The sequence below is a fragment of the Electrophorus electricus genome, chromosome 11 (genome assembly GCF_013358815.1).
Source record: "Electrophorus electricus isolate fEleEle1 chromosome 11, fEleEle1.pri, whole genome shotgun sequence".
In the NCBI taxonomy this organism is placed as follows: Eukaryota; Metazoa; Chordata; class Actinopteri; order Gymnotiformes; family Gymnotidae; genus Electrophorus; species Electrophorus electricus.
In genome coordinates this window covers 12,742,501-12,763,092 of record NC_049545.1, presented here as the reverse complement: position 1 = coordinate 12,763,092, position 20,592 = coordinate 12,742,501, and the positions used below count along the sequence as shown (strand labels likewise).

Sequence of the window (20,592 nt, the reverse complement as noted above, 5' to 3'; positions counted from 1 at the left end):
TAGAAATTCTCCATATCAGTCACTTGCACTAACTGCCCATGGTACATTGCATTCAAGGGTTTATCCTCCAATGATGGTCCCTGCTCCTCTGTCTGAAGTACCACTCTCTCTCTCTCTCTCTCTCTCTCTCTCTCTCTCTCTCTCTATATATATATATATATATATGAGAGAACAAAGCTGCAACATATAGGCTACACTGACATCTTGTGGTTGATCTTGTCAAATTACACTAGCTATATAATAATACACTATTTGGCAGTGCTTGCATGGAGAAAGGCATGCCAAGCACGTTATACCCGCACAAAGACAGCTTTAGATTGGATTTGTTTTTATTAATCATCTAAATTTTGAGAACTTTGATCTAGCAAGGAAATTGAACTTTGTAGAATATATCAATTTTTGGAGATTTACTTATGCTAAAATCTAAAAATATTTATTCACTGTAAATAATACATTTTTTTCTCTGCTTTATTTTTGCATTAGTTGGGTGGCTTGAACATCTTTTTTTTTTTAGCAAATGCATAACTTGAGGGAAAAAATATATATAAATTTAATATTATTAAAGTACAATTTAGAGAGTCATGTATTTATGAAATCACATATTACATTTCCTGATTTAGTAAGGGAACTCTTGCATTAAAACTTGAATTATGGAAAATGATGTGGTGATGAAAACAGAAGGGATGTGACTGTCCAAGTGCTGGAAAAGTGCTTTGATTTTTTTTCCGCAGGGCTCCATGTAATTTCCCTGAGCATCCAGCTGGTCCTGCTTCTCTCATTATTGTGTGTGTGTGTGTGTTTGTTTTGTGTTTGTGTTCATCATTTTCTTTGGAGAAAATAGCCCCAGAGAAATGATGCTTGAACATGTTTGAAACGAAAATGTGACAAGGTCTGAAGAAAATGTGGGTTTTGCTTTTCTTAGCCAAGCCTTTTTGTAAGCATTATAAGTTTTGAAGTACTTATTCTTTCATATTAGAATATATCTATGTCTACTTATGCACAAATTTAAAAGATATAAATTGTTGTCTTTGCCAAACTATCTCCTGAAGTAGTCAAGGACACACTCTTTCCATGTTACAAGTAAGTATACATGCATTCAGTGTACAACATTACACACAATGAGGATATGTTTGTTGTGCATTACAGGCCTTAAGTCTAATCAGTGCTGATGGTGAATCACCTCTTTTTAGGTTTAGGCTTAATCTGGGTCTGGGAAATCTGCCCTTATTCTTTAAGCACGAGTGGTTTATGATAATCCAATCATATACATATATATATATATATTTTTACTGCGTTTTTAAATACTTTTTAATGCTCAAGGAGGAAATGACACCATCGTTTCAAATATCCACAGACATCCAAGATGAACAATTAGCAACCAGACTGTGGGATGAGTGGATGAGTCATCATTAGCTCTTTTGAAAATCCTCTGAGCAGGATACCACTGAACCCCATCTCTCCTCATCCTTAAGGGCAGATGAAGAAGGAGTGCTTTGTCTGTTTGGCTGAGCCTTCTGCAGGGCCCAGGCACCGGAGCAAAGGGTCAAGCACTGCCAGGAAATCGGAGCGAGGGGGGGGTGTTGCGGGAGCGCCACAGCCGTCCGCTGACAGCGCAGTTTGAGCTGTGATGCAACCCTCTTTTTCTCTCTCTGGTGACAGATGGCTTGTACTGCAACAATGGGAACAGTCTGGACTGTATGCAGGCTCAATAGGGCCACTCAGGACTCCACAATGCTGACTTGGAGGTCTCTTGGTCAGCGCGATGGCAAGCAAAACCATCTATTTCCTTGACTCCCAGCACAGACCCTGTCTGTACAGCCAACACTAATGCTAAAACGCTTGGCATTTTACTGCCGCCATTCAAAAGCCTCTGCCATGTTTTTTTCCCAAGTGTGTCCATTAACTACACAAGGTTGCTGGACACAATGGAGACCTGGCGGCATTGGGTCTTCTGCTGCCTTACTAAAATCCCTGCTGTGGGATATCTGCATTCATTCAGTCTACTTACAGTTCCTATCTGCTTCCGAAGAGAAACTTGTAAAAGCAGAAGGAACTCTCAATGAATTCAGGTTCTCAGATGGCAACCGTTTAAGTGACGTCCGTTTTGTTCCCCCAGTCCATCACTTCACCGTCTGACGCACCAGCAGGGAGCACCTGTGGTACAGATGTCTCCTCTGGCCAAGGCTCTCGCATTCTTCACCGTGTCACGTTAAAGCCAACTGACCGAAATGAGTTTGCTTAGCATTTTGACAACACGTGCCCGCATAACTGCACGTTCTGCACGCGCCCGGACAGCCGACCGATTTAGCCCGGTGCCCTGTAGGTGACGCTGAACTCGCGCTCCAAGAGATCCGCACGGACGAAAGCGCCGGTACAGCCGTCGAGGAGAAGCTTGCAGCAATAACCGAGAGAGGGACCGCGGGCAGTCTCAGCCAGTCAGCGCCGCATTCTAGGGGAAGCTCGGCGTGCCAAAGCAGGCGGAGTCGGAAACGCGAAAGCCAAAGTCTACTCCCCCTCTACTGTCGGAGGTACGCGGTCGTGGAGCCCAGACAGCCGCCGTGTTCGAGCGTCCCAGGAAAACCGCTGCGTTGTCCGGACGGAGAATCGCCGCAACTCGGCTGTCTCCCCCACTGAGGTCAAGCGGATTAAACACAGGTGTCGCCTCGGTGTTTCCCCCGCCGTAGCCCAGTTAAAGGCCCTCAGTCTTCACTCTCGTATACAAGACTCGACCAGATCCCATCCAGCCCATCTGCTCCAGGATATATCTCCCCGCTGTCTGCGTTGATATTTGCCCCAGAAATGGACGGTTTCGCCGGCAGTTTAGGTGAGTGTGTCCTCGGGCTGAAGTCTGTGGTGTGCTGGGCTGCTATTAATAGAAAGCCTTCTGTGCAGCTTGCACGAATTTAGAATCGCGATGCTGGTCAAAGCGATCCGGAATGCGGCGCCCGACGTGCATACACGTGTCAACAGTGCGTCCGGTAGAAGTGAGCATTCAATAACCATCCTTAATTTGTATTTCGAGCTAGCTGACACCTGGCTGTCGAAAGTGTGTCAGCGTATGCGGCAAGCTGCTCACGACGGGCGAATTTCTTTTAGGTGCTGTTTATTTCCGTCCCTGCGTTCAGACTAGCCCTTGACAAGCGATTGGAAAATACCGCTTCCACAGAATAGCGCGGTCGCCTGCAGTATAACCCATTGCTTTAATAAATAGATGTAAATCAAATGATGTGTGGTATTTTACAGGCGGAAGAGCTGGAGACTCGCGCATGGCAGTCACATTTGTTTCTGTAGCGGGCGAGTCGGGGTCCGTGTCTGTGTGCAGACATGCTTTGCCGTGCAAGGTCTGAGGCAACGTCGAGCCAGGGCTTTGTGCGGTTCTGTTGAGGTGATGTTGGCGGGCATCACATGCAGTGTGCTCGGCTGGAAGGCTTTGAAATGGCTGGCGGCCGTGTGAGAGAATTAATTGCACGATGTATCGATTCTGGATCGCTACCGAACAAAGAGAATTGCAGACCGCGTACGGTACTGTATGGGCATTGTACAGTACAGACGTTACTCTTACAGCCTCCAGTAAACCAACAGGCAGCGGTCTTTAAAAACATTACAGACCACCCTTCGTTTTGAATCAATGTGTGACTCATATTAGCCATATTATCTTGCTGATTTTCTCGTTTCTGTAAAAAGAGACCTTCTGGCACGCTTGTTACACAGTGGGACTCTGGCCCTCGAACACTAGCTGCTTAACATTGTGGGTCAAAATATCTGGTCTGTTACAGTACTTCTGTAGGCATCATAGAATTGCACATAAGTGGAGTGCAGTGGTCATTGCATAATTTAATTTCACCCTGTTGCTTGGTTACGCTTGGAGGCGGGTTTGCGCCTGCTGACAGTTTGCCTAACGCCAAGTTGCCGTGGAGATGCCTTGCTGGCCATCAGGTCTGCCATGAATCACGGAGTGTGTGTGTGCATATATATATATATGTGTGTGTGTGTGTGTGTGAGAGTTTGTGTCTGTCTGTGCAGGTTTAGGTTCCTCCATGCCCTGTCCTACAATGGTTCAGAAAGTGCTGATTCAGTAGGAAAAGCAGTTCTCTCTCTCTCTCTCTCTCTCTCTCTCTCTCTCTCTCTCTCTCTCTCTCTCTCTCTCCCCACTGCTGTATGGCAATACCTGCTGGCTAGAATAGTAGGCAGTCTCTGTTTTGCATGAGTTCTTTTTGGATCAAAGAGCCTTTTATGTTCTCTGTGTTTACCGGTGGGCCAAGTTTCAGATCTGTAGTTCGGCTTGGGTCTCTCCTCTGCTGAGAAGACGGGCACAGTGTCTGCCTCGATGGCGTTGGCAGAGGGAAGGGGGCCAGGTGTGAGCGTATTATCGTGCTGCCTAGCGGAAGCTGACGCACGGCAAAACCAGTTCTAGGAACAATTTTTGTGCAGAAAAGCCACAAGTGTGAGAGACAGGAACCCACCGTGGTGTCATCCACACACAGTCTTAAGCATCTGTGTGTGCGTGTGTGTGTGTGTGCATGTGTGTGTGTGCGTGCGTGTGTGTGTGTGCGTGTGTGTGTGCGTGTGTGTGTGCGCGTGTGTGTGTGCATGTGTGTGCGCATGTGTGTGTGCGCGTGTGTGTGCGCGCGTGTGTGTGCGTGTGCGTGCGCGCACGAACTTGCGTGACATTCAGACTGCCGCAACCTCAGGGCTTCAGTGAGTGGAGTAAATGTCAAAAGTGCAGCTAAGTTCTGCTGTGGCGTCGAGCTCTGTGAAAGCAAGGGCCGTGTGCAACTCCGAGCGCCTGTCCCCTTCAGTCATGCTGTACGAGAGAGGCAGCTTTCTCCGCTCTGCATATGGATGTCAGGAGTCTTGACAAGGAGCATGTCGCTATGTTTTATTTCATACAAATTAACCCTGCGAAACGCGTATATGGAACATTTGAAGTAAATGTGCTTACATAGCATGTCTCATATCATGTGTTATGCCTTGACAGATTCATTTAGTGAAACTCTTGTGCCAGAGCGCACTCACAACCTCAAATTGTAACGTTCAGCTCTGGACATAATGATGAACAACCAACAGCAAGAGCATTTTCTGGGCCCTGCACAATACCAGCTTTGTTTCTGTTATGCACTCTGATCCCCATAGTGTGCTTGCATGTGCATGTGCGTGTGTGTGCACGCATGTGTGTGGTAGATCAGCTGAGGTCAGGCTGTTTCCCGCATGACTTCCCTGAGAAATACAAATTTGGGCCTGGGAGCGTGGAGGTGCCCGGACTGGGGTGTCCGTGCAGGCGGCGTGGTGCAGCGCGGTCCTGACGCTCCATGGTCCTGACGCCCCACGTCTCTACCCAGTAGAGAGAGAGAGAGAGAGAGAGAGAGAGAGAGAGAGAGACCCTGGCTGCCAGACAGGCTAAGGCTGCATGCTGCTACCCGCTAAGCCCCATCCCACAGGAAAATCCTGGTTACCGCCCCCATCCCCGACCAGGTGCCTGCTGGCAAAACGGCTTGCCTATGCCCTGCCTGGCGCTGTGTGTGGGCTATCACGCCTCCTCCTGCACCCGTGCCTCTCTACTGCGTCTAAGCTCGTTTTCATTCTGAAGCCTGATAGCAGCAAACAAGCAGTGTTGCAAACTCAGTGTATACACATCAAATGAGACCCATATGCGATGGTTTAAGTTAACTCCTCGGTTTGAGCGATTACTTGCAGTCTTGTTCGGAGCAGCGCTTTGAACTTGGCGGGCGTGAGCTGCAGGCAAAGGTTTGGTGCCCTGCCTTGTGGGCTGACTGGAATCGCTCGGCCTTCTGACATTTCTCGCACCAGTGTACCACCCCAGCTAATCGGGGACCTCAGCTACATCAAAAAGCTTCCCTCTTGACGGCTTGGCTGAAGCACATGTGCTTCACTGAGGGAGGAACGGCCCGCGAGGCACGAGGGTGAGAAGTGGTGAAGACGAGCGAGCAGCTCCCAGGATGTCCGGAAGCCCAGTGTAGCTCATTTCATAAAAACAAAACAAGAAGCACGACAGGAATTCCTGAAGTCTAGACCTTTCCAACTTTGTAGGTCTCAAAAACTTCTTGGTGTGAAAGATTTCTAGGAAAAACTCTCAGAACTTGTGGGTTTTCTGAGATGTGGTGACGCATGGGTGAAATGGGATTTGCCCTCTACTTTTCTGTGTGTATTGTGCAAAATAAGCTTCGTTTTTAATGAAGGCAGAGCAAGCGGTAATTCTCTAAGGTGCTTGCAAACTTTAGAGGGAAGCCCCTTTCCAAGGGAATTATGATTTATAGCATAAATACACCTGCTTTCTGCATCAAGCTTTGCGCAGAATGGCCGTAAAACTGCGCTGAAGGTAAACGTATCTCTTTGCTTCCCGCCTCATACTGACAGATCAGCAGTGGACAGAGCAGACAACTTAAGTGAGTCGTACGGCTTTGTATGGCATGTTTTTTTGGGGTTTTTTTTTTTCTTGCGCCAATGGTGCAGCAGAGCGAGCAGCTCCTTCTGTCGGCCAGCGGCCGGCACGTGCACCCGGGCCTCCTGGCCCCTCTCAGCCAGGCTGCGTTGGGTAAGACAATCCAGAGATCGGCTTACAGATTTCTTTGGGTGAAAAAAGGAGCGAGAGAAAGCGAGAGCACGAGAGAGGGGGAGAGACGGAGAAGGGAAAAATCTGGAGAGGGAAGCACATGTGTTTGAGCACTTCCAGATGCAGGAATGCTGCCTCCCAACTTTGTGCATTCCGCAACCCGTTTTTCCCTCATAACAATGGATTACATTACATCTGGGATAAAGGGGGAAATTAGGGTGCGTGTGTGTGTGTGTGTGTGTGTGTGTGTGCGCGCGCAAGGGTTTGAGTGGGGGTGCCTGGGTATGCGGGTGCGTGGGCCTGCATGTGTGGGGGCATGTATGAATGCATGCATGTGTGGGCCCATGTATGAATGTGTGTGTGTGTGTGTGTGTGTGTGTGTGTGTGTGTGTGTGTGTGTGTGTGTATCTCCCTTTTGTGCGTATGTGCGTGTGATGGAGACCGTCTCTCAGGTAAGGTACATTGTGGCTGCCGTGCCAATGATCTCTTTGATCTGGTGGTTGGGGCTCACATTTGTCACCTGGAAGATGCAGGGTTGAAGCTGAGTGTGGTCCCTGCCTTCACAGCTACAAATGGTGTGGGAGCGACTTTGTCTGTCAGACCGTGAAGGTCTGCCATGTGTGTGTGTGTGTGTCAGAGGCAGACAAAGGACTGAGAACTACTAGTAGTGAGTGTGTGTACAATAGAGGAGGTATCACTAAATCTTGTGTGTAAGTTGTCTGGAGTACCCTACTCAGTCTAAGAAAGGCCATTTTCCTAGAAGCCCTAGATGGAGCGTTTATACCTCAGTGTCTTTGTGGAAGTCTGGTGGTGTACAGAGGGAGAAGTCTAGACTGTGTGAAAACACTGGGTTATGTTGTGTTATATGAATGCTATTAAACCACGCCATGGTGAATGTGGTGTTGTCAGCGTAGAAGTTTGTAAATTAAGTGTGAAAACACCTTGCACTGAACTCGACATGAGTTATGCCAAGTTCTGTGTGCACCAGGCTGTTCTTGGGATGACTTGCAGACTCACTGGCACATTGCACCACAAAAGCATGGTTGTGTGTGTGTGTGTGTGTGTGTGTGTGTGTGTGTGTTTGAATTTGGGCTATGGTGTGCATGTGTGCTTGGGCTATGGGCTGTGTGTGGGGGTGTGTGTGTATGTGTGTGGGCTATGGGCTGTGTACAAGTTTGAGTTTGGGCTATGTGCATTTCGAGGGTTTGGGCTATGGTGTGCATGTGTGCTTGGGCTATGGGCTATGTGTGTGTGTGTGTGTGTGTGTGTGTGTGTGTGTGTGTGTGTGTGTGTGGGCTATGGGCTGTGTACAAGTTTGAATTTGGGCTATGTGCATTTCGAGGGTTTGGGCTATGGTGTGTGTGTGTGTACAAGCTCGAGTGCTTGGGCTGTGGCATGCTGGGTAACATGAATATGGTTCCTATTCTCCTGGCAACATAGCATGTGTTGACATTTTAAAGGAGATGGTTAATTTTCAATGTGCGCTCGCGCGTGTATGTGCGTCTGGGAGACGTGTGATGTGGAGGCGGCTGTCTGTAAACACCACTGTGGGCAGATGGGGGCCAGGCCTGGGCTTTGATTTGTGCAGTCGTGCAGTACAGGGCCCCATATATGCTCCACAGTAGGGCTGAGGGACAGGCTGTCTGGAGCTCTGCCCAGAGCCCCACTGCTGGCTGGATTGCTCTTTGTTTCTCTCTCTCTTTCTCTCTCTGTGACTCTCTGTGTTTGTGAGTAACTTTCTTTGTTGATTTCCTCGTAAAATGCACAGCGTTTACTACAGTGCTGTTTAAGGAGAGCAGAAAGCATTGCAGCCAAACTCAGACTGTGTCTGGTGTCGGTTTCCTGGGCAAGCACATATATGTGTATGCGGGTGCGTACGGAGACACACACACACACACACACACACACACACATATATATAAAATATACACATCTGAGGATAACAGCTGAGTCATGTGCTTATAATGCATGCATTACCTTGCATAGTGGGGGAACAGAGACAACAGTCTCAGTGTAGGTTCATCAGGGATGTGGAACTGCTCCAATAGAAAGGGTTTTGTGTGTGTATGTGTGAGCATGTGTAGGTGTGTGAGGGGGTCATATTTGCTTCAGGGTTCATCTCTACTTGTCTGGTCAGGAAAGGGTTAAACTCTGCTCATTATGTAAGAGTGATTTAGATTTTGTGCCTTTGTAACGAATGCACACATGTAGAAGAAGCTCCAGTTGCAGAGGTTTTATTTTAGCAACCAAATTAAAACGTGCAGTCAGACAGGTAACGTGGTCGGGTCGGTCCAGGATCGATGCACAGGGTAACAATAAGGAGGTGTCCGAGGGTCAGGTAGGAGACGAGGTCTAGAAAGCAGGCAGGAGTCATTAACCGAGAAAACACACAGGATGAGGAAACGCTCGGTACGCCACATAGTAGCAATACTTCATGACTAGTATGCAGGGAGGAGAAGCTTATAAGGGGGTAGGTAATGAGGGGAATAGGAATCAGGTGTGTGCTAGAATTCCGATGAGTCAGATCAGGGGTGTGTGCGAGTGGTCGTGGCTGTGCAGGGCTGAAGGTTGTTCTTGGGGTTTGTAACAGTACCCGCCACCTGACGGGCGGCACTTGACGCCCGAGAACAGGGAGCCCTAGGCCTACCACGGCCCCGAGGGCCCGGATGATTAGGGTGAGCAGTGTGGAAGTCCGCAAGCAAAGAGGGGTCCAGGACATCATCCCTGGGAACCCATGATTGCTCCTCAGGACCATAGCCCTCCCAGTTGACAAGATACTGAAGGGTCCTGTTTTGTCTCTGGGAATCCAATAATGCACGGACGGCATAGGCCGGTTCTCCGTCGATCTCGACAGGGGCAGGAGGGTTGATGGGGGTCATGGCTGTAGACACCGGACTGTAGTGCACAGGTTTCAACAGGGACACATGGAAGGTGGGATTCATCCTATACCGGGAGGGAAGCTGTAGCTCGTAGGATATGGGATTGATCTGTCGAAGCACCTTGAAGGGACCAATGTACCGTGGGTTCAGTTTCTTGCTGGGTAGACCGAGCTTCATCTTTTGAGTTGAGACCCAGACCCTCTGACCAGGATGCAATATTATGTGGGGGTTACAGTGACGATTGGCAAACATTTGTTGGGTACGTAAAGCTCCCTGCAAGTGGACATGGGTGACCTCCCATGTACGAGAGCTCTGTTGAAACCATTGATCCAATGCTTGTATGTCAGTGGGGGAGTCATCCCATGGGAAGAGCTGATAGCCGAAGATGCACTGGAAGGGGGTGAGCCGAGTGGAGCAGTGCATAAATGAATTGTAGGTGTATTCCGCCCACGGGAGGAATTTGTCTTTTTTGTGAAGTACAGTACTGATGGAGGAACCTTCCAACCTCTTGATTAACACGTTCTATCTCCCCGTTGGACTGGGGATGTTGACCTGAGGAGAGATTCATAGTTATGGCCAACTTCTTACAAAACTGCTTCCAGACTTGTGATGTAAATTGCGAACAATCAGACACAATCTCCTCTGGTAGACCAAATATGGGAAACTCATAAGAGAACAGGGCTTCTGCTGTTTCCCAGGCTGTAGGCGAGTGAGGAAAAGGAAGGAGACAACACATTTTTGAAAACCTGTACACCACCACCATTATAACCGCGTTCCCATCAGAGGCCGGTAAGCCTGTGATGAAGGCTGTTGCGATGTGAGTCCAAGGGCGATGTGGCACAGGTAGGGGCTGTAACTTCCCAGCAGTGTGAGGGGTGCGAGACTGAGTACAGACTACACAAGACATTATGTAATCACGCGTATCGTCAGGAAGGGAGGGCCACCAAAACTTACGGGACAACATGCGTGTGGTGCGAGTGATACCGGGATGTCCATTACATAAGGTCGTATGAGCCCATTCTAGCAACATTCCTCTGAGGGAAGCTGGAACATATTGTTTTTCTGGGGGGCATTCCTCTGGGCTAGGGTCATCCTTCAAAGAATTCTCCAATCTTTGAAGCCCCACCGTATGGGACCTAGGAAGCAGCTAATAGGTAGGATCGTCTCTGGAGTCAGGTTGGTCTCCCCCTTTTCATACCAGGTCTATAAGACACAGTGAAGTTAAACCGGGAGAAGAACAATGACCACCTAGCTTGCCCTGGGTTGAGTCATCGAGCTGACTGTAGGTTTCAATGGTCCGTGTATACCAAGAAGGGATGTTCAGCCCCTTCTAACTAGTGTCTCCATTGCTCTAGGGCAAATTTGACCACAAGAAGTTCCCGGTTCCCTACATAATTCCTCTTGGTGAGTTGTAGTTTCCTGGAGTAGAAAGCACAAGGGTACAGTCAAGGTTGGGTGCCTTGTCTTTGGGACAGGACTGCCCCCACTCTTACCTCAGAAGCATCCACTTCCACATTGAATGGAAGAGAAGGGTCAGGCTGATGGAGAATGGGTGCTGAAACAAAGGCCCTCTTCAAGGTTAGGAAAGCCTGATCTGCGGCCAAGGTCCACTAAAGCTGCTTTCTGCCTTGTTTCTTGAGGAGGTCCAAAAGGGGAGCAGCTATGGTGCCAAACCCCCGAATGAACCTTCTGTAGAAGTTGGCAAAACCAAAGAAATGTTGCAACTCCTTGACGGTGATGAGTTTAGGCCAATTTTGTATTGCAGTCACCTTATCAGGGTCCATGGAGAGGGCTCCTGGTTTGAAGGTACACCCTAGAAAAGTGACACATTTACTGTGGAACTCGCACTTCTCGGCCTTGGCATACAGTTGATGTTGCCAGAGACACGCCAGGATGAGCGTTACGTGATCTAAATGCTCCGTTTCAGATCGGGAAAACACAACGATGTTGTCTATGTAAACAATCAGGAACTTGTCTATCATATCTCAAAATATGTCATCCATAAACACCTGAAAAACTGAGGGACTATTAGATAACCCATATGGCATTACTAGGTATTCATAATGGTCTCGTGTCGTGGTGAAGGCTGCCTTCCACTCATCACCCTCACGTATGCGTATGTGGTTGTAAGCGCTACGCAAGTCCTATTTCGTGAAGATGGTAGTTCCCAGCAGTCATTCATGGGTTAAAGAGATGAGGGGAAGAGGATAGGAATACTTTACTGTCACTTTGTTAAGGGTCCGGTAATCGATGCATGGCCTTAAACCTCCTTTCTTTTCCACAAAGAAGAATCCAGCAGCAACTGGTGAAGTAGAGGACCAAATGAAACCACGCTGTAGTGCCTCAGTGACATAAGTCTCCATAGCCGCTTCTTCTGGCTGGCAAAGAGGGTAAGGCTTAGATCTTCGGGGTAGGGGAGCTCCAGGAAGGAGTTCTACAGCACAATCACTAGATCGATGAGGTGGGAGTTTAATCGCTTTAACCTTGGAGAACACATCTGAGAAGGCTCTATAGAGCTGAGGGATAGACTGGAGTGCTGGTGGATCAGGGCTCTCCACTGTAGTGGAGAAGATTGGCAAAGACATGCAGTTCTGGAAGCAGTGTTTACTCCATGATAGTAGTTCAGCTGAGGACCAAGAGATACAAGGGTCATGGGTCGACAGCCAGGCAAAGCCCAGAATAATGGAGTCATGGGACATGGGCAGAAGAAAAAATTGAATTGACTCACAATGAAACAAATTGCTCTTTAGCGTGACTGAGACAGTTTTGTGTTGGACTACACCCTCACCTATAGGTTGGTCATTAAGGGAATGAATACGTAGCGGGGGATTTAAGGTGACTAGAGATTCCTAGTCACGTAGCTAACCCAACATCCAAAAAATTCCCTGCTGCACCAGAATCCACCAAAGCAGAGAGAGAAACACTGTTACCATCAGCCATAAGGACTACAGGGAGTGTAAGCTGACGATTAATATACAGCAGAGAAGATGTTTGTGTGTGTCGATTGTAGAAGTCCTCCCATTGTCTCGACGGGGACGGACAGGACAGTTGTCGTGGAAGTGACCATTAACGCCGCAGTACAGGCACAATCCTCTGGCGAATCATGTGGCATGTTCTTGGGGGGTGAGGCGTGAATGACTCACTTGCATTGGCTCAGGGACTTTACCGGATCCGTCGTTACAATCCTCCAGTATTAAAGTAAGGGGGCGGGGTGCACGTTGTAAAGGCTGATGCGTCCGTCGAAGGTTGTCCACAGTAATAGCGAGTTTGATCAGTTCGGACAGCGTAGTCGACTCCCCTCGGCCTGCGAGTTCTGTCTGGAGTCCCGGAGAAAGTCGAAGAGGAAACAGGGTTTTCAGCGCAGTCTCACTCCAGCCACTGCCGACGGCGACCGTATGGAACTCTTGGGCGTAGTCAGCCGCTGTGCGCCTCCCTTGTCATATCTCGCATAAAACAGTTCCGGGATCCAGTCCACTTGCTGGATGATCGAAAACAGCCTTGAAAGATTGTAGAATTCCGTTTTGACTGTAACGCTGGGTCCTGGCTATCCCAGATGGTGGTTCCCCACGCACGTGCCTCATCGTTCAGTAGTGATAAAACAAATTGTACACGGTCCTTGTCGGTGATGAACTGCATGGCAAAATGGGAGAAATGCATGGAACATTGCAGCAAGAAGTTCTTGCATCTGGAGAGCCATCGAATTGCTCTGGGACGGCCACGGGAATACAATGAGTAACTGTGGTAGACGGTGAAGGAGTCACAGCAGTCGCGGTAAGAACCACCTGTGAAAGTCTCTGAATGGTTTTGCGTAGCTTGGCCATGGAAACGTCCTGCTTGGCCAGTCTGTTTTGTACCTCCGCTGGATCCATAAAAAGGTGAAGTATTCTGTAATGAATGCGCACACGTAGAAGAAGATCCAGTTGCAGAGGTTTTATTTTAGCAACTAAGTTAATAGGTGCAGTCAGACAGGTAAGTGGTTGGGTCGGTCCGGGGTCGATGCACAGGGTAACAATAAGGAGGTGTCCGAGGGTCAGGCAGGAGATGAGGTCTAGAAAGCAGGCAGGAGTCAATAACCGAGAACACACACAGGATGAGGAAACGCTCGGTTCACCACATAGGAGCAATACTTCGTGACTAGTATGCAGGGAGGAGAAGCTTATAAGGGGGTAGGTAATGAGGGGAATAGGAATCGGGTGTATGCTAGAATTCCGGTGAGTCAGATCAGGGTTCAAGTTCAAAGTTCAAAGAGGTTTTGTCATTTCAGCTATATACAAGTACACAACAAAAACGAGACAATGTTCCTCCAGGACCATGGTGCAACACAAAACAACAGTGCAACAGACAACATGCTACACAAGCGCAAAAGGGTGGGCGTGGCTGTGCGAGTGGGCGTGGCTGTGCGGGGCTGAGGGTTGTTCCTGGGGTTCGTCACAACCTTACTCTGAGATACATGTTGTTAATTTGAAGTGATATACACTTGAAATAAAATTCAGCACCCTGGAGGGTTAAATATTAAAACTGTAAAATAAAGGTTTCCACTATTTTCACATTAAACCAAAAACACATGACAGTTTCTGTTAATGAAATAAATGTTTTTAAATCGTCATCTGTCCAAACAACCATCTACGTTACAGGGAGATGTTTTCCTTTGCTACTTCACTAACTCCAGTCTGTCTTGCTTGCAAAAGGTGTTGGATGGCTTCAGCACCAGTTTTGTAGTGGTGTGAAGAAAAGGCTGGTGTCTGCCTACCGTGCCGGCTAGTGAAATGGCACAGGCTTGGTTACCATTGTTCAGTACTGAAGCCGACCTTATCCGACTTGGACACGAATGGCGCGAAAGCTCATGCAGCCTTGGGCTCTGTATGGAAGGCAAAGGAGGAAACTGACACCGGTGCATTCTGGCTTTCGCGTGAGCAGATCTGCGCTAAATGGTGCGGAGTAATCGCGCACCTAGGCACCATAGCAGGAAGAAGAAGCATGTCCTGTTGTTCATGCACATGCCTGAGCAAAGCTTTAATAGAAAAGGGAGAAATTCCTCCAGCAGAAGGATGTGGGCATGATGGACTCCAAGCCTTGTGCACGCATGCACGCGCACAAACGCGCGCGCGCACACACGCGCTCGCACTCTCTCTCAAACATGTGGAACAAGAAAATGTGAAATGTGATTTTGCCTAGGTTCTTAGAAGACAAATCCACCAATTTGATACCTGTCTTTCCAGTTCCTGGTGCACACATGAAACTGCCCTGTGTGTTGTGGGGTTGCGTGGGGTGTGCACCTTCTCCAGGGTGTGAGCCTCCCCACCACCCTCACTGAAGCAGACAGCCATAGGTAAACAGCAGAGGCAGATTGTGGTGCGACACCGCGTTTACAGGTGCCCATTCTTCTTTGCAAAATGGCTCAAGCTCAGTCAGATTGGATGGAGAGTGCCTGTGAACAGCAATTTTCAAGTCTTGCCACAGATTCTCAGTGGGATTTAGGTCTGGATTTTGACTGGGCCATTCTAACACATGAATGTGCTTTGAGCTTAAACCATTCTATTGTAGCTCTGCCTGTATGTTTAGGGTTGTTGTCCTCCTGGAAGGTGAACCTCCGCCCTAGTCTCAAGTCTTGTTCATAGCTTGGCATATTTTTTTTATAGCCTAACCCTGCTTTACATTTCTCCACTTTATCCTAGACCTGTCTGGTGTGTTCCTTGGTTTTCACGATGCTGTTTGATCACTAATGTTCTCTAACAAACCTCTGAGGTCTTCACAAAACAGCTGTAGTTATACTGAGAATAAATTACACACTGGTGACCTTTGAAGGTAATTGGTCACACTGGATGTTATTTAGGGGTATTGGAGTACAGGGGGCTGAATACAAATGCATGCCACACTTTCCAGATTTTTATCTATTAAAAAATTTAAAGCAATGTATCATTTTCTTTTCACTTCACAATTACTTGCTACTTTGTGTTTGTTTATCAAATAAAATCCCAATAAAATACATTTAAGTTTATAGGTATAACATGAAAAAATGTGGAAAAGTTCAAGGGGTATGAATACTTATTCAAGGCCCTGTAAATACCCAGGACTGCATGGGTAGAGTGTGTGTGTGTGTGTGTGTGTGTGTGTGTGTGTGTGTGTGTGTACTGGCGTGGGGGATTTGGGTAAACAGATGGCAGCCACATCGATGTGGCATTTAGTGAATTCAGTGTTTGCTGAACTGGATAGACTTCCTGTAGCATATGAAGTGTACTGTTTTCTATTAAGGGCTGGTTTAACCTCTCAACCCCCAGACTTATTATTTAGCCATTAATCTTAAGGCGCAAGGTTCAGCAACTGCTGTGAATTCAGTAACTACACTGAGAAATGGATGTCATTACAAGAGTGAGGCTGGAGTGTGTGCGGTGCAGCATAAGGGGTTTTAAAGTTACAGCAGTCACTGCCTCCATCACGAAGTGTGTGTGTGTGTGTTTGCTACTTCAAACGGTCTGTCGCACTGCAATCCTGTCCTGTAGCTGTTTATTTTTAGTTGTTTGTCACCCACAAATCACAAATGTGCAGGGTCGGCCATTTTCCAGTGCCGTGCGCCCCCACGCAAATGCTAACCTTTTACTGCGCGCTCCCTACGATGAAACACACACACACACACACTAGGATGTGTGCGCATATTTCTTTACTTTCCCCACACTGTTTAAACACCATGCTTTCCTCAACATGACACAATGTAAATTAAATATGATTGAACAGTGGCAAACCGGGCGGGTTGCAGGTAACTCCCCCTGGCCACCTCCACAAGGCAGTACAGCTGCACTTCAGACACGGTGCGTCACCTGTGAAAAATTATTCAGGAGTAATGGGACGTTATCTCAGTACACGACTGATATCGTGTATTGTACATTCTGTACACTTTTTATAACAATCGTTACAGCTTAATGAAGGGATTCGTCATTATCAGCGCAGTGCGTTTTAAACGGTCCTAGCTCCCACATATACATGCACGCATGAAGATGTATACACACACACACACACACACACACACACACACACACACACACACACACACACACACACAGACAGAGTCTAAAAGCAACTGGTTCAGTCCTCAACATGGGTCACAGGGCTGGGAGAGTGACACTGCAGAATTCTTGGCTGTGTTCAAAATGGCATACCGACCGTGGCCAAATACAGTATGTAATTTACAGTACCGGACGTCATGCTGCCTACCTCTGCTTGCTTTCACGCCGCATGGTCATTTGCACTGTTTCCACAAAAATGGCGAATAGCTAGCAACCGGTGAACAGTGCTATTGACTCCAAATTTAAACGTGAGTAGAAGATGGATACATTGCTACTGCTATAATCATCACAGTTTAAAGCCGAATGGCTCAAGCTAACTGGAAGCTGACTAACTAAGTCATTCAAGCAAATCACCCCAGGTTAGCAATTGTTAAATTGAACTTTTCACTGTTTTGTCCTTTTTCAAACTGAACAGTCTCCCTCCTTCCAACTTGACCGCTCCGAAGAGTCATGCGACTGTAGTACAGTACAGTAAATGTCGTAAAGGATTTTATGCAGGCCAGTCTGGGTTTTATGCAGTCTGCAGCACGCAGGCCAGTCTGGGTTTTATGCAGTATACAGTCTGCAGCACGCATCAGTTTGCCTTTTTCCGCACGCAACCCTTGCCCTGCAGTGAGCTGGTGCACGATGATGACCTTATTCCGGAGCTGTAGTGCAGCTTTGCGGCGCGATGACTCGTAGCTTTGACAAACCTCCCGATCAGTAAGTCTGGCCGGCGCGCCATAGTACTTTTCCACGGTGGCCGGCTCCAGCTCGGCCGTGTCCGTAGAGACCAGGTGAGCAGTAGGAAAGGGAGGTCGCAGCAGACCGTCGGCCGGCGGCGCTGGATTCGAGCAGTGCGCGTCAGCGACAGACAGGTGGCGCCGTTTACGTGGCCGCAGAGCAGGTTGCGACGGCTGCGTGTGCAGTGAAGGGCTCGCGTTTGTTCCTCTTGGCTTCTTTTTGTCCTCTCTTTGGGTCACACGCCTGACCTAAAATTAGTAAAACTTCAAAATCATATGTGCTATATTGATTTATGTGACAATTTAAGAAAAAAAAGAATAAAAAAATAAAGTCCAAGACCAGACAGCTTTTGTGAAAGCCAGCATTTCACTGAGTGTTTTTTTTTGATGGATCCCCCCCGCCCGCTCCATGTCCAGATGCCTCTTTTCCGGGAATCTCCCTCCCTCCCTCTCTCTCTCTCTCTTCTCTCTCTCTCTCCCCCTCTGTCTGTCTGTCTGTCTCTCTCTCTCTCAGGCCAGTTTTTTTTTTTTTATCTTGAGCAGGAGATATGTGCTCAGTTTTGTTACCTTATTGTTACATTTTTACCCTGCACTCATTTTTATGACAAGCAGATAGCTACAGGAATGGGGCAGCAGAGAAGGGGAGAGAGAGAGAGAGGCAAGACGAGGAGGAAGACGAGGCTGACGGCAGCACTTCTGTTAGACGAGTGTCAGCATGTCAGTGTCGGGGCTGAAGTTTAAATTCCCCCAACGGCCCTGCAATGAGATGCCTGCCTGCTGCTTCTGCAGAGGTGCAAGTCACTCTCTCTTACACACACACACACACACACACACACACACATTGTGCAAAGCATTTGGTCTGGGGAGGTGGTGGGCACAGGATATGCCATCGCCATGCCAATAGTCCGTGGTAGCTCAGTGGATAAGGTACTTGACTAGTAATCAGAATGTTGCCCCACTGCTGCCAAGTTGCCACTTTTGGGCCCCTGAGCAAGACCCTTAACCCTCAATTGCTCAATTAAACTTGTATTCACTCACAATTATGAGTGGCTTTGGTTAAAAGCATCAGCTAACAGCCATAAGTGTACGTGTAATGTAACACTCATGTGCAGTGAGAGTGGACTGCCTCTCAACGCAAGAAGGCGAAACCTTTAATTGCCACCTACTTGATATTTTTATAGTCAGCAGGGCTTTGCTGACTATATATAGAGGGGACAGTTCATTTCCTGGCAGACGCGGTGATTCTGCCACTGCACGTGCGCGCGAACACACACACACACGCACACGCATACATGCTGGCTCCCTTGACTGCCTGCTCTTTGGCTCCACTCAGTACCACTTTGGCCCTGCAGTGGCTTCACAATGCAGCAATTTCCTGCTCAGGGTGGCCTTCTGTTTGCAGCATGGCAGCTGCTACATGGGAGGCCGTGAACATTCAGGTCAAACATACGACAACGAGAGCGTGGTTTTCTGTGCACGCGCACACATACACGCACGCACACACACACACACAGGTCCTATTCAGATTTGTTTTCAGTTTTTAGTTTATGAGGTGTATAGGCTAACCTACATGCTTGCTCACACACACTCACACAATGGCTGCGCACCTGTGATTTCGCTCAGGCAGTGTAGTGTATGTAAGAACTGCAGTCAGCAGAAAGCTCCAGCAAGGAGTTTGACACTGTGCCAGGGATCTCTGTTATACAGCTGTGTGTGTTTGTGTTTGCACGTGTGTTTGTATCTTTTACATGTGTGCGCGTGTGTGCATTCATGCACGTGTGCGTGTGCGTGTGTGTGTGTGCGTGTGTGTGCGTGTGTTTGTGCCAGAGCTGCACAGGTGGCAGTTGAGAAGATGCGAGAACTTGTTCAAACACAAGTCCATCAGGTTTTGTTTTTTTTTTTTTAACCGTATAATCATTAGCTACGCTAATGCACTATGCTGCAAACTCCCTGTATAAAGGCAGTGGGGACTCTCCACGAGCGCAGCAGACATGGATACGGTGGATGGGGAACACATCCCTCCCTCAGGTCACTGCAGAACACCATACCCGCGTGGAGCTGAGAGGGCATCGCGGGGTGCCGGCGCTCCTCCCGCGTGTGTCCGATGGGAACGGCAGGAGGCTGTTTGGCTCCACGCATAAAGACTTCTCTCTGACTCCGCAGAACGAAGGCATGCAGAGAGCTGCTCCAGCTGCACCTAGTAGCTGACAAACTGCGCTTTTATTAGGTGCTGGTGAAAAGCCTAAAGAGGCGCACGGCTTTCCGTTTTAAGGGAGCAATAAATACAGCGTTCCATTAACGCTCGATGACCTCAGCGGGCCGGACCTCACTGCCGGGCCTGGGTGGGACTTGTAGGTCCCTTCCTGTGTAACGCCATGGCACGCTCTGAGCATGTGAGCAGCAGTGGGCTGGCAGACGTGAATACATTTCCATCGTGCGTCTTCAACCAGTGCGGCTCTATGTTCGTTGCCGTTCCTTAAGAAAGTTCGCATGTGAGAGGCTGAGGGGGAGTTGGGGGGGGGGTTGGGCTTTGCCTCAGTACGCAGCCTGGTGTAATTAGGGTCACCCCTGGAAAGGAGCCCAGGGCCTTGGCAGCCACTTGCACAAACGGAATGTCTACGGGCTACAAACAGCTCGGATCTGTGCTGACTCAGCATCTGCTCTTTTCAGCGTGCTTCAAAAGGAAATCAAGAGAAGCCTGCTGAAATTCCGTTGGACCGCAGCTGGATTTGCAAACTGCCGTCAAAGATGTTTACCTTGCAGGGGACTTGCACAGGCGAGCTCGTTGACTTCGACCAGTCTTGGATGTGGCACTCAAGCTTCAAGCAGGCATCTGCCCTGAAGTGTGTTTTTAGGCCCAGAGGGTTGAAACAACAGCGTCATGTCTTGACATGCTGCATGTCCTGTACAGTGACATGATGACCGGACAGCGGGACAGGACAACGGGTCCACTCAGCTTTTCTGCGTAGCAGACCTCAGCAATGTTGGCTTGGGTGGTACTGTGTGCTGCTGCATCTCGTGACTGCGCCGGGGAGTTGTTGTCATGGTGCGGGTGGTGCTGTGGTGGCCCTGGGGTGCTGCCCTAGTCTTTCTCACTCCATTCAAAGTGGAAACTGAGATTGTGGTAGTGCAGGCGACACTGCCGGAAGGTTGGGTGGTCTCTGGAGGTCTGCCCCGAGCACCGAACAAGAAGCGGCGGACAAGCGCGCGACTAGGCTTGCTGCATGAGGAGTGCATCACTGATACAGGGCAGTGCAGGAGGGGTGAGGCACTACCCCGTGGAACGGTCCCCATAACTGCTCCTCCTCTGTTCGGTTCACACATTCTGATCGTCAGTGGTCTGAACTGACTGTGTGTCT

General features: G+C 48.6%; 1 protein-coding gene across 1 annotated transcript in view; it reads left to right on the top strand.

Moving 5' to 3' along the window:
- The first annotated feature begins 2,386 nt into the window (after positions 1–2,386).
- The window catches only part of LOC113572715 (EMAP like 4), a 54,768-nt gene continuing 36,562 nt past the window's right edge, over positions 2,387–20,592 (top strand). The window contains exon 1 of the mRNA XM_035531311.1: positions 2,387–2,824. Within this exon, the coding sequence (XP_035387204.1) occupies positions 2,800–2,824 (25 nt within the window). The 5' untranslated portion in view covers positions 2,387–2,799. The remainder of the gene's footprint in view (positions 2,825–20,592) is intronic.